This window comes from Melopsittacus undulatus, chromosome 7 (genome assembly GCF_012275295.1).
Source record: "Melopsittacus undulatus isolate bMelUnd1 chromosome 7, bMelUnd1.mat.Z, whole genome shotgun sequence".
NCBI classification, from domain to species: domain Eukaryota; kingdom Metazoa; phylum Chordata; class Aves; order Psittaciformes; family Psittaculidae; genus Melopsittacus; species Melopsittacus undulatus.
This window is the reverse complement of record NC_047533.1, coordinates 31,543,662-31,557,703: the sequence shown is the minus strand read 5'-3', so window position 1 is coordinate 31,557,703 and position 14,042 is coordinate 31,543,662. Positions and strand designations below refer to the sequence as shown.

At 43.1% G+C, this 14,042-nt stretch overlaps 1 protein-coding gene across 2 annotated transcripts; it reads left to right on the top strand.

Moving 5' to 3' along the window:
* Positions 1–9,571: 9,571 nt before the first annotated feature.
* Positions 9,572–13,329, top strand: LOC101872406 (general transcription factor IIE subunit 1-like). Of its 2 annotated transcripts, none has more exons than XM_031048989.2 (4): positions 9,572–10,041; positions 11,310–11,511; positions 12,015–12,241; positions 12,650–13,329. In XM_031048989.2, the coding sequence occupies exons 1-4, from the start codon at positions 9,594–9,596 to the stop codon at positions 13,039–13,041; spliced, it is 1,269 nt and encodes a 422-aa protein (XP_030904849.1). In that variant the 5' UTR covers positions 9,572–9,593; the 3' UTR covers positions 13,042–13,329. The 2 variants fall into 2 exon arrangements, with proteins under 2 accessions (XP_030904849.1, XP_005149117.1); XM_005149060.4 differs by having other exon boundaries at positions 12,647–13,329.
* The last annotated feature ends 713 nt before the right edge of the window (positions 13,330–14,042 follow it).

Below are 14,042 nucleotides of genomic sequence, written 5' to 3'. Positions count from 1 at the left end.
CATACCAATTGGCTAAATACTGTGATCAAGAAGCAAGCACACCACACAGCTGTTCTCTCTTGGTCTGCCTACCAGGTTTGCAGAGCATCATAACTTGCAGCATCAAAGATTTTAAAGCCCTCTTGTAGCTAAGTCTGCTCTCATACTGTTACTTAGAGGAGAGGACAGTAATTATAAAGGAGTTATTTTGTTTACATACTGAGAAGCACTGTACTTAGGACATTTTCTGATCCACAGTGAATCAGCTCTGAATTATATTAATTGTATATGGGACAATCCTTTTCAGTGTAATTTGTTTTGCAAAGTTTGTTCTCCTAGCTCAAGGGTGATGGATGAGCGATAGAAGAATCCCAGTAGTGAGGCAGCCTCTGTTGGGCATTCTGTGTTTAAGGTAACTCCAGACATAGGGCTTGCTTAGGGTTTTCCACTAATAGTCTTGTGTTTCTTTCAATCTGGCTAAGGCTTCTCTATTAGGAAGACACCTGATGTAGAAAAAAAAAAGTTAATCCTTAGGCTTTTCCCTTCTTATAAAATTTCAATGAAAGTAGTGCATCTCATTAACAAAAAAGTACTTGTTTTGTCTGTAGTAATAAAGATAGATCACAAGCACTGAGTTGTAGCAAAGGGCTGAACTGCCATGTTGTTTTTAAAGTAGAACTTTAATTCAGGTACCTGCAGGTGTTTCTATCAGACACAGCCTTTTCTCAGGCTACACCAACCATTTGAATCACATCACTGTTTAAACTTTGAGCAGTTACATCTGATTGCACCAACTTAGTTCCCAAAATGCTACATCTGCATTCCTGCAAGTGGTGTACATGCCCCTCTACTCTGCTCTCGCGAGACCTCACTTGGAGTATTGTGTGCAGTTCTGGTGTCCTCAACATAAAAAGGACATGGTACTGTTGGAACAAGTCCAGAGGAGGGCCACGAGGATGATCAGGGGACTGGAGCACCTCCTGTATGAAGACAGGCTGAGAAAGTTGGGGCTGTTCAGCCTGGAGAAGAGAAGGCTGCATGGAGACCTCATAGCAGCCTTCCAGTATCTGAAGGGGGCCTGCAGGGATGCTGGGGAGGGACTCTTCATTAGGGACTGTAGTGATAGGACAAGGGGTAATGGGTTGAAACTTAAACAGCAGAGGTTTAGACTGGATATAAGGAAGAAGTTCTTTCCTGTTAGGGTGGTGAGGCACTGGAATGGGTTGCCCAGGGAGGCTACGAATGCTCCATCCCTGGCAGTGTTCAAGACCAGGTTGGATGAAGCCTTGGGTGATATGGTTTAGTGTGAGGTGTCCTTGCCCATGGCAGGGGGGTTGGAACTAGGTGATCTTAAGGTCCTTTCCAACCCTATTCTATGATTCTATGCACCATCCCCTGAGAGCTGGAAACTGTTCTGTCAAGATATCCCCATTCAGCTGCAGAAGGTATGCTTTCTGCATGAACCACGTGGGGAAAGGAAATAGAAGTGATTGGATGGAGAAGGAAAAACAAGAGAAAGAGTACACTCTTCTACTGACCCCACTGCTCCCAAAACTATGCATTCATTTGCTGTCATATGAAAGCCCAACCAAAATGTGCCTCCCCACCTGCAGCAACTGCTGTTACTATAGTTTGTCAAATCATGCTGAGAGATAGTAGATCTAAACAGATCCTCTGAGGAAAGTATACTGAAGTTAAAATATATATGTTACCCCAGTCAACCAATCTTCAGATTTAAAAGCAAGATATACAGCTGGAGTCTGTAAAGCATCCGGAAGCCAGCAAACACAGCAGCTACTTATTCCCCTTCCTTTTTGAATGGGACACAGTCTCTTTGTATGATCCCAAAATTCCTTTTACACAGATGTCGTGTTTCACTCACACACAGGACAGGCTGTGTTCCTGTGATTAATGAGGATGGCATAATAAAGGAGAAAGGCTTCTGCTTTGTTCCAGCTCTCAAGATAGTAAATAGGATAAGGCCTTGCAAGAGCAAGGGAGGTGCTGCAGACCAGGCAGGCCTAAGTACCCACTGGGACAACCAAATCCTCACCCATCTCTGCCAGGTGCTACACAGGCAACCCAGTCAGTTGTGGTGTTTGGCCAGTACCAGTCTGTGGTATCCGTGGTTGCACTTGGAAGTACTGATCACGACAACCATCAAGACAGAGGGAGTTATGCTGCAATCAGATGAAGTGCTGTACAATGTGTCCTAATTCTTGACATCTCAGTTCAGGCTCTCAAAAATCCTCCAGGCATGTTGGTTTCAAACGCTGTACCTCTGAGGCCCATATATAATACAGGCATGATATCCCCTATCTTTCTAGATATCAGAAAGATTGTGACATAAACTAACCCATAGAGAGGCCTAAAGCCCTCGAAATTGATGTAGTCCAACAGCAGCAAGCCTTCAGGAATCATGGAATTAATAACACAGGGAGAGCACCATAGGAAAATGCGAAGAAACTGAACCATCTCAATGCAAGGTTTGGATGGTTCATAAAATCAACAGATCTCAGGGCAGCACACGGAGACAGAGACTTTGAGAAGGGGCCAGCACAGGGAAAAAGAGGGGAGATGCCTGTATGATGAAGAGTACAGTGTGGACAGGGTTAGCAGGCTATCTACAGGTGCTCACTGTACTCCTGGTGGTTATTTGGCAGTACTTCAATGTATGAGCTAGACAGAGGTTTTATTTTTTCAGCTGCAGACAGGGTATCAATTGGTATGGAGAATATAAGATACACCAGAACACAGCTTCCACATACCTGTCTGGTGAGAGGGACAGCAGCAGCCATTTGGCCTGGAGTGGACAATAAAGCAACTTACAACAGCTCCTATTTACACAAGGTGCAGGTCACAGCCTCCCACCAGGCCATCTATAGCAGCCTCTGCTCTGCCAGCAGGTGAAATGAACCACATTTGCTCTGTGAGGATCCTTTGTCACCCAAAGCAGCAACTCACTAGTTTTCCCCTCTGATCAGACTCCATTTGTTTCTCCCACTGAGACTGCTCAGTTGATTATGGGCCTCCTTTTCCCCAAGCAGCCTGCCAGTGCAGTGTGTGCACACAGCATCAGAGATAAACACCCCAGCGCCAAATGGGTTTGAAGTGAAGCCAGGTGACTGCCTATCCCCACCTCAACCTCCCGCTTTCCATGGTGTCTCTGTTGCACAACACCACAATAACACACCGGCACAAACCCTGCTTCCCACGGCCCTCAGTGCCACAGCCACAGATACCTGCCCAAACCACTCTGTATCTTTATTGGGGTTGGTTTTGGCTTGCCATTTTCACTGCTGCTCGGAGCGCTGCATGAGCACAGCATGAGCCCATGTGGGGTTCCCTCCCAGTCACCAAACAGGCAGACACTTGGCTGAACAGCACCTTTGCTACATGGAGGCTTACCTCTGCTGTGTGGAGGTTACCAGTCCTCGGTGAGGAGCCCTCCTGGTGTCAGGCACAGCTGGCACAGGCAGCCGGGATTTCCTGTTTCTGAAGCAGTGTTATCAGCCAGACTATTGCACTCCTTAATTTAGAAAGCTGTTTTGTTGTGATCGGCTCCACACCTCCATGCGCAGGCTGAGGACTGTCACGAGTGGCAGCACTGAGGTTACACGGCATTTGCCCTGTTAAAACACTCGGGGGGAAAAACCACGGGTATTGCTCATTGTAAACGCTTTCCACAGACTGAATTGTACAGGTACCAGTCTTGCTCCTTTGCGTGGTGTAGTGTAACGTGACAACAAAGTGGCACACTCAATAACCACTACATGGAATGAGGCGCATCTGCTTCATTTTACCTCTGTGGGCATTTTCGATTTGCAGTTGAAGGTTTATGCCAATTACATTCCTCAGCTGTGGGCATCCATCAGATAATTTCTTATTGATGGAACAGAAAAAGATCAGTAAAGGGTCTTTCCCAGCATAAGGCACGAAACCGACCTCTGCTGCTATGAATCACAAGCAGAGCTCATCTCAGGGATCTTTCTCATAGTCACCTGTTCCTGCAGTTTCTGAGCTGTGGTATCCAACCTTTGCTACTGAACTACGAGGCTCTTTCTCCGGTATTGACTATTTCTCAGTGGCGCCACCTTCTGTAGTGATGTTCACAGGTGCCAGTCCCACAGCCTGTCCTATGCAGAGCAGCACCCACACCTTGAGGGCTCCCCATGGACCCAGGTAAATTGGAGAGTTGCAGTTTCAGAAGCAAACAGCAGTAACAAAAGCACATTGCACAGTGCGACTCGTATCATGAAGACCTAAGCCACATCACTACAAAATATTAGCCTTTACTGTGCATACATAAAAGATACAGATTTGAGATGGAATAGGATGATGGTAATCCCAATAGAATTCAGCATTTTAACCCTGGACAATACAGTGTCTGGCAACTGTATTTCAACATCTTTTTAAACACAGATGTCTAACCCACAGAAGGAAATAATAGTATCCATAACTTAATCTTCTAGAGAAATGCAGTGGAAATTTGCTTTTTGTTTCCTTTTGAAAACATAAAACACTTGAAAAGATTAATAAGTAAAAATATAAATCCAATAAACATATAAATCCCAGCTTTTTTCTTTGTAAGATATTCGAGTTTCCAGGTTTGCTTATGAAAGCTTCTGAACACAGATTATGTAAAATACCTGTACTAAATACTTGGTTTGCAACAACAAAAGAAGAGCTAATGGTTATGTTACTTTTAGTCTTCTAAAGTCATGCTAATGGAAACACTAATCAAAGATTGCAGTTACTTACTATTGCAGTCCTTCCCTGTTGTAGGCGGATTTCATTGAGTAATAGATTTATGACTTTATCATGACACAATGTATGCAAGGCTGAATTCATTCAGTTGCTAATGAAATGTGATCTGGGGACTCTCTTGCTCCAGCTGGGTGATGATTAGGGCTTATCACAGATAGGTCTAGGAAAAGGCTGGGAAGTACTTAAGCTTGTTTTGCAGTTCCTTTGACCTCTTAATAAAGGAGCAATTCTGCAGTGTCAGTCTGAAGTCTCCTGCCTATTCAAGACAGGTAATGTTGAGGTTTTTAACTTGCCTGCAAACAATATGGTTATATGATGTGTGATGGGAGATTGCTTTACTAAATCTTTATGGTTTAGTGCCTTCTGAAGTGTGAGATGAGTACTTTCCTTTCTCAGACAGCTTGAGTGAAATGTTAATGAAGCAACTGGCTCTGGAGAAACCTTGCAGAACTTGCTCTATATGATACCCTCTTAACTTGAAATTCAGCTTTTGGTTGTTGCCTGCCAATCTCTGTGTAGGTTTCCCAAAGCAAAAAGAGGACGCAAAAGGTAGATCCTTTATGTGGGAAAGACAAAACATTGCATTAATCTCTCCTTGATGACACTGGCACAGGTTACCCAGAGAAGCTGTGGCTGCCCTGTCCCTGCCAGTGTTCAAGGCCAGGTTGGGTGGGACTTTGAACAACCTGGTCTAATGTGAGGTGTTCCTGCCTGTGGCTGGGGGGCTGGAACTGGATGAGCTTTCAGGTCCCTCCTATTCTGCAATTCTATTCAGATTATGATGGCTCTGTATTAACTACAAGCAGAAGGGCCTCTCAAGCATCTAAGTAACTGAATAATCTTACAACTAATCAATGTAGTAAGAAGGTAGCCCCTCAGAGACTCATGTAAGTAAATACTTTAAAAGTATCTAAAGGCAGAAGCTAGACTGTGACTTCTGAGGTATCTTATCCAGACATGCTATCAGCTGGAAATACTCTAGTCTACATGACCAGCAAAGTACCTGTCTCCATAATGCAGACTGTGGCTCACCTACAGAGCAGATTCCAGTTTAAAGCCCTTCTCTCTCTGTAGGGACCTACTCCTCTTCCTCCTCCCTTCCTTGGTAAGAGTCATCTCTAGTGGCTTTTAAAGGAGAACTGCTACCTGTGTGCTAAAACTACACAACAGATCTTAAAAATCAGCAGTTTTCCTGAATTGGAAGACTTCAGTTTTGGTGATTAGAAGATGAGGTTTTTTTAAAACAGGCTGGAGAAATAAAACTTGAAATAACCAAAGCACTGCAGAGAAAGCTTCCCCCACTTTGATTTTATGTGTTTTTTTGCTGGAGTACTGCAAAGTTTGCCTGGGGGGTTGTGGAGTCTCCTACGTTGGAGATATTCAAGGCCTGCCTGGACAAGTTCCTGTGTGATGTACTCTAGGTTACCCTGCTCTTGCAGGGGGGTTGGACTAGATGATCTTTTGAGTTCCCTTCCAGCCCTTGGGATTCTGTGATTCTGTTGTGGTTTTGTGTAGCTTAAAGGAACACTTCTGCAGGGGTTTGCATTTTCCATGAATGCTCTTTACTCAGGGCAAAATCAGCTATTTTTGTAAAAGAAAGTGATTTCCTTTTACATTGAACCAAAGGCATATCTAGATTCCCACTGCAAATGGACAGTGGGTTCTATAGATTTGTTCTTGGAAAAGGCTTTTCACTCATTTCCCAGGATATACTCATGATATTTACACTATCTATCTATGTATGGGGAGTTCTGCTGTGTGGGTGAGCTGTTTTTTTCCCTTCCTTGAATAGTTTACTTGGTTATAGGACCCTGAACCTGAAGAGCTTTTAACCTCAAGGCGCTCAGAAGCACTTAAGTGCAGTCCAGACTTCCCAGCACTTCAGAGCACTGCTTGCCTTAGAGATGCAAGTATGCAATGCAAGTCTGGGATAAGGAGTCATCCAGAGAACTGATAGGTCAGCAAACCTCAAACTTACAGTTCAGGTCCTACTTCTTCCTTAATGATGTTATCTACTTATCACACTCCCTTTGAAATTATTTCATTCTCTATTTGGCTTGGGGTAAGAAAAACAGTCATGAGACCTGCTTGTAATACAAGTATTTCAGTGCTAGGGCTCTGCCCCCATTAGCCGAGGGATAGATGCAGAAGTGGATTTGCTTTTTTAATGGTTCCCACACTCACATTGGTGCTCATATAAAATGAATCCAGGCAGGAGGCATGTTGGCCCTTTCTGAGATCTTAGCCCAGACAAATGCATGTGACTAGTACTGTATCTGACTTGGGTGCTGGGACTGCAGTTTAGTGCTCCTCAGTGATCAAGGCTCAGGGCATTCCAGAGCCTGAGGAGAATCACAGCCATGCTCCTGATCTCTGGAACAGAGGCTGGCTGAGGACACTGACCGCCTGTCCTTCCTGCTGAGTATAAGCTGTGGCACAGAAACATTCCAAAGCTGTGAGGCCAGAAAGAGGAAGGAGGTGTCTTTACAGCAAGTTAGCCCACTTTTCTGTGGAAGAAGGCTGATGTTTGTCTGTGCTCCAGAAATCTTGTAGTTTGTGCTCAAGTGCCCCTGAGGTTAAAGTACTGGATAAATGTGGGAAACCAGACCATAGCCCTGGGTCAAGAGCAGTAAACCTAAGCTATCCCACACACGGATAGCTTCTCTGCAGTCCGAAGCTTCTTGGCTATTCTCAATATCGTATATCTGTGTGTGTATATATATATATATATATATATATATATGTATATATACATATACACACATATATATATGCATACCCTTATCCTGACTGCAGTGGAAAGCCTACTGAACCCCAAGAGCAAAGAGTCCTTGCTGTGGATGGGGAAAGGAAAATTGCCTGCCAAGTGCAGCTGAGGGATGAACATGGTTGAGAGGCTCAGAAGTAGCTGCTGTGCTCACTGACCTGTTATCCAACAGGTGTGCTTATGGTTTTATCCAGCAGAAAATGCCCTGGCAACCTGAGGTAGCTCATCCATCAGGGAAAGAGGTGGAGGTGGGATTGCAGTTGAAATGATTTTATTAAGCATCTAGCCTCTGCTCAGCAGATGAAGCTCCTGACTCTGGGCTACAGTATGTCCCTGTCCCACCAGACACATCCACATGTGTGTCAAACCTTCACGAGGACTTGACTGGCAGCAAGAACAGGCTTTAGCTTCTGGGAGGCTTGGTTGAATGCAAGCTGCAGATTCCAACCCTTCCTGCCTGTGGAAGGGAATATTGTTTGTCTTGTGATGAGCTATCCTGCCCATCTCAATGTGACAGTCAGGTGCACTGTAGTTGAGCCTATTTTGAGGATGAGGGCAAAGGAGAAGTGAAAGAGTAGAAATGTGAAAGCAACAATAAAAAAAAAAAGCTTCTTTCTCCAGGCTCATGTGGAAAAAGCACAAAAATGCTCTTTTTGCAGTCTGAGGAGGAGTGTCAAGGAACTGACTGACATTCCCAAAGCTTCTCTTCTTACTGTGCTGAAATTAACCACACTTGGAACAGAAGAATTTAGGTTAGACAGGACCTGGAAGTTATCTGGTCTAAACCTTGCTCATGGCACAACCAATCTCAAAGCGAGGTCAGACTGCTCAGGCTCTTGTCCAGTCTCAGCAGCCTATTCCAGTTTCCCCACTCTTCCTGTGAGAAGAAATTTAGGTCAGTGTGGTGCTATTGCTTTCAGTGTTTCCAGCCTCAGACCAGCAGGTTTATGTTTGGCTTTGATTAACCAAGATGCTGCTCCTGTGAGATGTAAATTCAATTATGGCTTGACTGCCAGGCTACTGTGAACATGTTTGGGTTTTTATCTAGGATTTCTGATGGAGGGCACCTGGAAGCTCTGTGTGGCATTACCTGTGCTTGAGCAAGCTGCCCCTCAGCAGCAGGTGCCAGTACTGGCAATGCAGTGTGCTGTAACACATCCGCTGCCTGCTCACTGCCTGGTCCTGTAGCTACACCAGCACTGCCTGGCTGCACATGGCACAGTTCTCTGCACAGCAGCCTGCCTGTGGCTGTGCTACCAAACACCACTGCAGGATTTTTAACATGCCTCAAAGAAGGAAACTGAGACGTGGCTTTATTGAAACCTATGCCAATTCTTTTGTTTTCCCTCCACTTCTCACAAGTAAGGCACAGTTGGGACAGCTGGACTGATTAAGTACTAAGGAGTAAAATGTTCTGCTACAGATGTTCCCTGGTGATCTGGTGTGGTAGAAAAAGCAGGCACAGCTCCAGGCACCTGGAAGGAGTGAAGGCAATGCCAGACAAGATGGAGCACTCTGTGCCCCAGATTTAACATGCTGCACCCAGCAGAACAATCACAAAGTGCAAGCTAAAAGGTGTTGAAAAACCTCTTGTGGCTTTGCTGCAAAGGGAGATGCAGGCTCATCTATTTCACATGTTGTTATGAACTAAGCCAAAGATTTCTTACCTAGCTTGTGTCCTGAGCTGTACTTTTGAAGGTGCATGGTGTTAACTTCAGCTCTTACCGGCTGGCTATGAATGAAAACAGATACTTTGGGCAGACCTGAACATGCAAGGTAACTGTGCTGTCCTCTGTAAAGAGAATTATTATGAACTTTCTGTAACTTGTTTTCCTGGGTATCTTCTGTGATTTTTTACACAAGAGGACATGAATAATTTACATCAAAATTAAGTAATCTTTGATATCTTCCCCATCCCTAGTTGTAGGCTAAGGATTTGACATCAATCTGTTCCATGAAGACTCTTGTAGAAGCACAGCACAGCAAATGACCAGGTCAGTGCTAAGAAAGGCTCACTATAGCCCACCTCCTTTCTGTTTGTTGTGCAGCACTTCTTTTTCTGACAGTGGTTCAGCTCCTGATGGAAGAGCAAAACGTTATCACAGAGGTCCCGGCAGCCCTAAAACAATTGGCCAAATACATAGTGCGTGGCTTCTATGGAGCAGAGCACTCCCTGGCCCTTGATCTGCTGATCCGCTACCCCTGCATCAAAGAGGATGACCTGTTACAGCTGCTCAAGTACGAACGTAAGCAACTGCGTGTTATCCTCAATACGCTCAAGGCAGACAAGTTTGTGAAGCTGCGTATGCGAGTTGAAACAGGGCCTAATGGGAAGAGCACAAGACACAATTACTATTACATCAACTACAAGGTGCTGGTGGATGTGATAAAATACAAAATGGATCATATACGCCGCAAAATAGAAGCGAATGAGCGGAATTCAACTACCAGGTTCTCTTTTAAATGTCCGTCTTGCTCCAGCACTTACACGGACCTTGAGGTCAATCAGCTCTTTGATGTATTTACAGGTATGTTGCTTATTTGCTCTCATCTTGAAAAGTAACTTTGATAGCACAAAGTTGGCTTCTATGCAAGCTTTGCAATAAAAGCATGGGTTTAGAATATATTTCTTGTTTGCTGGTAGAAAAGGTCCTAGGACAGGAGAAGCTGGAAGGTGAGGATAAGAAGAAAGCTGTCCCTGTAGAACAGGCCAAGCAAGAGGAAGAATATATATGTGCTGGGGTTTGGAGTCAGATTTCAGGCCTCAGCTTTGTTATGAACAAGACTTTTAACTTGTTTTATGACTACACACCAAAGTCTTGTGATCCCTATATCCTCATACAGAAGAATACAGTACTCACTTGATTCTGTTCTGAATGAATCAGTTAATCCATTTGTGTGTTCAGTTCTTCTGCTGAAAGAGTTGGACAAGATGGAAAAAATTGTTTGCAGCCAGCTACTGTGATAAAGAGTATTGCAGCTCAGAAGTAGAGGCATTCCATTGCTCCCTGTGCTGGAAGGGGGGAAGTCTGGGCTTCTCCTGTGGCACCACAACACATCCACAGCAGAAGTGCACTAGGGCTTGAGGATTTCTTTTCTCTAAAATCAAAATAACTCAACAGAAAGTACTCTTTCAAAATGAGTTAATATGGCATCACACAATAATGCATTACTCTAAGCGCAGCTGCTGTGTTGTTAACATCTGGGCTGTAGAATTGGCAAAGGATGCCAGAGCCAGAGAGAGTGAACTTTACATGCCTAGCTTGGAATGTCAAAAGGTGAAAGGAGTGTGTTTTCAGTTAGCAAAATCGTCTCTTGTTCTAAATGGAGGGACTTTGTCAACATTGCAAACACTGAGGCTTGCAATACGTTTTTAATAGAATATGCTTTATTTTTTCTCTTACTTAAGATATAAATACAGGGGTTTAGCATTAAATGAGTCTTTCTGAACTTCAAACCTCTGAACAACAAATGCTATTTATGCTAGCAGATGTGTTTTCCTACATGAACTAAAAAAAAAGATAGAAGAAAAATATTAGATCTTACTATCTGCTGACATTCCATGCCTAGCCAATTTAACTTTTCCTCTCCCAATACAGCCATTTCTCCCTTGCATAGTAAGTGTGTGAATATCAGTCCCTCTCCAAAAGGCAAAAAAGACTTGCATTTATAACTTGAGTTCCCTAGTTAATGTGAACATTTTGCTAATAGTCCAGGTTATGGCTTTCTTAACAAGATACTGCTGGTCTTTTGTGTCCTATAAACTCAAGAATTCCCCATGTGGATCATGTTGCAGAGACTTTCCATTGCACTTACTGCAACACTGAAGTAGAGGAAGATGCCTCAGCACTTCTGAAGCGCGACACTCAAACCTTGCTAGCGAAATTCAATGAGCAGATGGAACCTGTCTTTGTGCTGTTGCGTGAAACTGAAGACATTGCTCTGCCATATGAGTTGCTGGAACCGCAGCCAACAGAAATACCAGAATTGTCAGGAAGGTATAATCGTAACCCTTGAACTTCTGATCAGCATCTCCCCCCCTCCCCGAAAGCTGCTCAGTTATAAAACCTTTGAAATACTGAATTGTAGCCCACTTTCTACTCAGTTCTGCTTTATCAGCTGCTTAATGAAGAAGCCTGCAATATCTAAGGCATTCTAAATTATTGTTACGTATTTAATTCTAAAAGCAGCAAAAATAAAACTATAATTTTCCAGACTTCTTTAGATAATATTCATAACCTTTTCTGTGAGAAAATGTTTCTCTAGCAGCATGCTCCATCCAGAGACACACAACTGAGGAGACCATGCAAAAATCAGTTCAAAGGCACTTGCCTCTGAGATGAAGTACAAGGAATGAGAATTGCTTTAAGATAGAGCACTGGTTAAAGCTTTTCTGCTGACAAAACATGCTTTTTATTGGTCTTGTTTTGTTTGCTTGTATGGGAACTGTGGGGTTCTTGTGTGAATTTAACCTGCCCCAAATGGGTGATGTTTCATTCAGCTTTGATCAGAAGGTGGGTTCAAGTGCGCTGAAATCCTGCAGCCAACCTGAGAAACGGGCCAGCAGGCGTTCCTCTTACAGCAATATGTACACTCAAAACTTCGTTATTGATGTCCAAGACTCTGAGCACAAGAAGAAAATGAGAGAAAAACCAACTAAGAAGCAACCTATCTGGATGTCACAGAGCACTGTGGAAGGAGCAACAAGAACCGCCAACAACAGTGTTGGTAAGTTGTTTTTTTCTTTTTTTAGCAAATACTTTAAATTTGGCAGCCTTACTGCATTTAAATGTAGCTTCCCTATTGAAAATGTAGTCAGCTTGGTTTAGAATATAGTTGCACTTTAATTCTGCACTAGTGGTTATCACAGCTTATAAATACCAGTCTTTAGCCTGACTGAGGCAGCATTTGTAAAGTCAGAGGTCAGATACCAGCTCCTGGAATTTTTAGCTGTTAGCCATGCAGTAATATTAGTGACAATCTTTAAAGCTGAAAAGTCTTGAGTTCCTGCAGTTTGAAGAAAACCCTATAGCGTGGGTAAAGATGACCCAGAGTAAAAGAAATGAATTTATGCGGAATGCCTGTGGTAACTGTAAACTATTGATAACTCTGATACTTAGTGTTGTGTATTAGCAGTAAATGCCTCTGAAGAAACTGAAGAAAGTGGTAAAGAAACTGTCATTGATAATGAAATCCTCAAGACTCTTCTGTTCCATGAACCCAAGCTGTCATCTAGCACAGACAAGGCTCCTGTTGACAAAAGCAAACCACCATCAGGCAGTGATGTTAGTGAGTCTGAAGGTGATGCCAAGCACTCAAGAGCAGCAGGAATGGAAGTAGCAGGCAGCAACTTTGAACAAGAGCAGGAAGAACAGGAAACACAAGGTCCTATTTTAATGGTAGCTGGTCAGCCTCATTCATATGGTGAAGTTAATGAAAATCCAGAACTTGTGTCTCTAATGACAAATGAAGAGAGGGAAAAGTATATTAAAGTAGGGCAAGAAATGTTCCAGTCTGTCTTTGAATAAATACGGCAGTGTGAACACGCGAATTTGTGTAGGAGGGGTAAAGACTTCTTTTGAAATAAGACAGTCTATTAGTTTAACTTATGTTCTTCAAAATTTACCACCAAAGGGTGGTTGTGTTTGAATTCCTTGCTCTTATGTAAGATTCTAAACCTATAGTAGGTGACCACAGCTCAAAATGCTAGCATTGGAGCAAAAGCCACCCAAAGTTATTAGGGGTTTTCTGTTGTCTTAATGCTTAGACTTTGTGAGTGCTGCAATTAGTTTTGGAGCATGAATAATTTTGCAGTACAGTGGATTGATTAAAATAAAGTTTCAAAAGCATTGGTGAACTCTATTTGTAAGAAATCTATTATTGTACCTTCCATACACAACTTAGCAGATACTTCTAGCAGTGAAAACAAGTTGAAGCCAAATCTTGTTTTCACTCCACACCAGTGAATTCTATTTGTTTTATTAGGTCATTCACTATACAGCAATAACAACTGTTACTAAGTTGCATTGGCTGCAGGAGAGAACCACCTCTGATCTCTTTAAATTTAATCTTAAAAATAGTTACTTGAATTCTTTGTGATGAACTGTGCAATGGATACTAGACAGTAAAATGTAACATTCATTTTGGTCTGGATGGGTAAGACAGCAAGCAATGCTTGCTGCTTCTCACAGTTCATCTATTCTCCCATAACCTTTTTAAAACATGATCATCCCTGCTACCACTGGAAAAAACACATTCCACTTGAACTGAAGGACACAAGTAGAAGGAGTGACATCAAAATATAAGGGAGATCTTAACTTCCTCAGCACTCCTACTTCAATGAAAGTAAATGATGGGCACAAACTGAAACACAGGCTCTTCCCTCAATGTTAGGAAATACTTTTTTTAGGAGGAACCAAGCACTGGCATGGGTTGCCCAGGGAGACTGTGTAGGCTCCCACACTGGAGATACTCAAATACAACTGGGTGCAGTCCTAACCATCTCTGAGTAACCCTGCTTGAGCAGGTG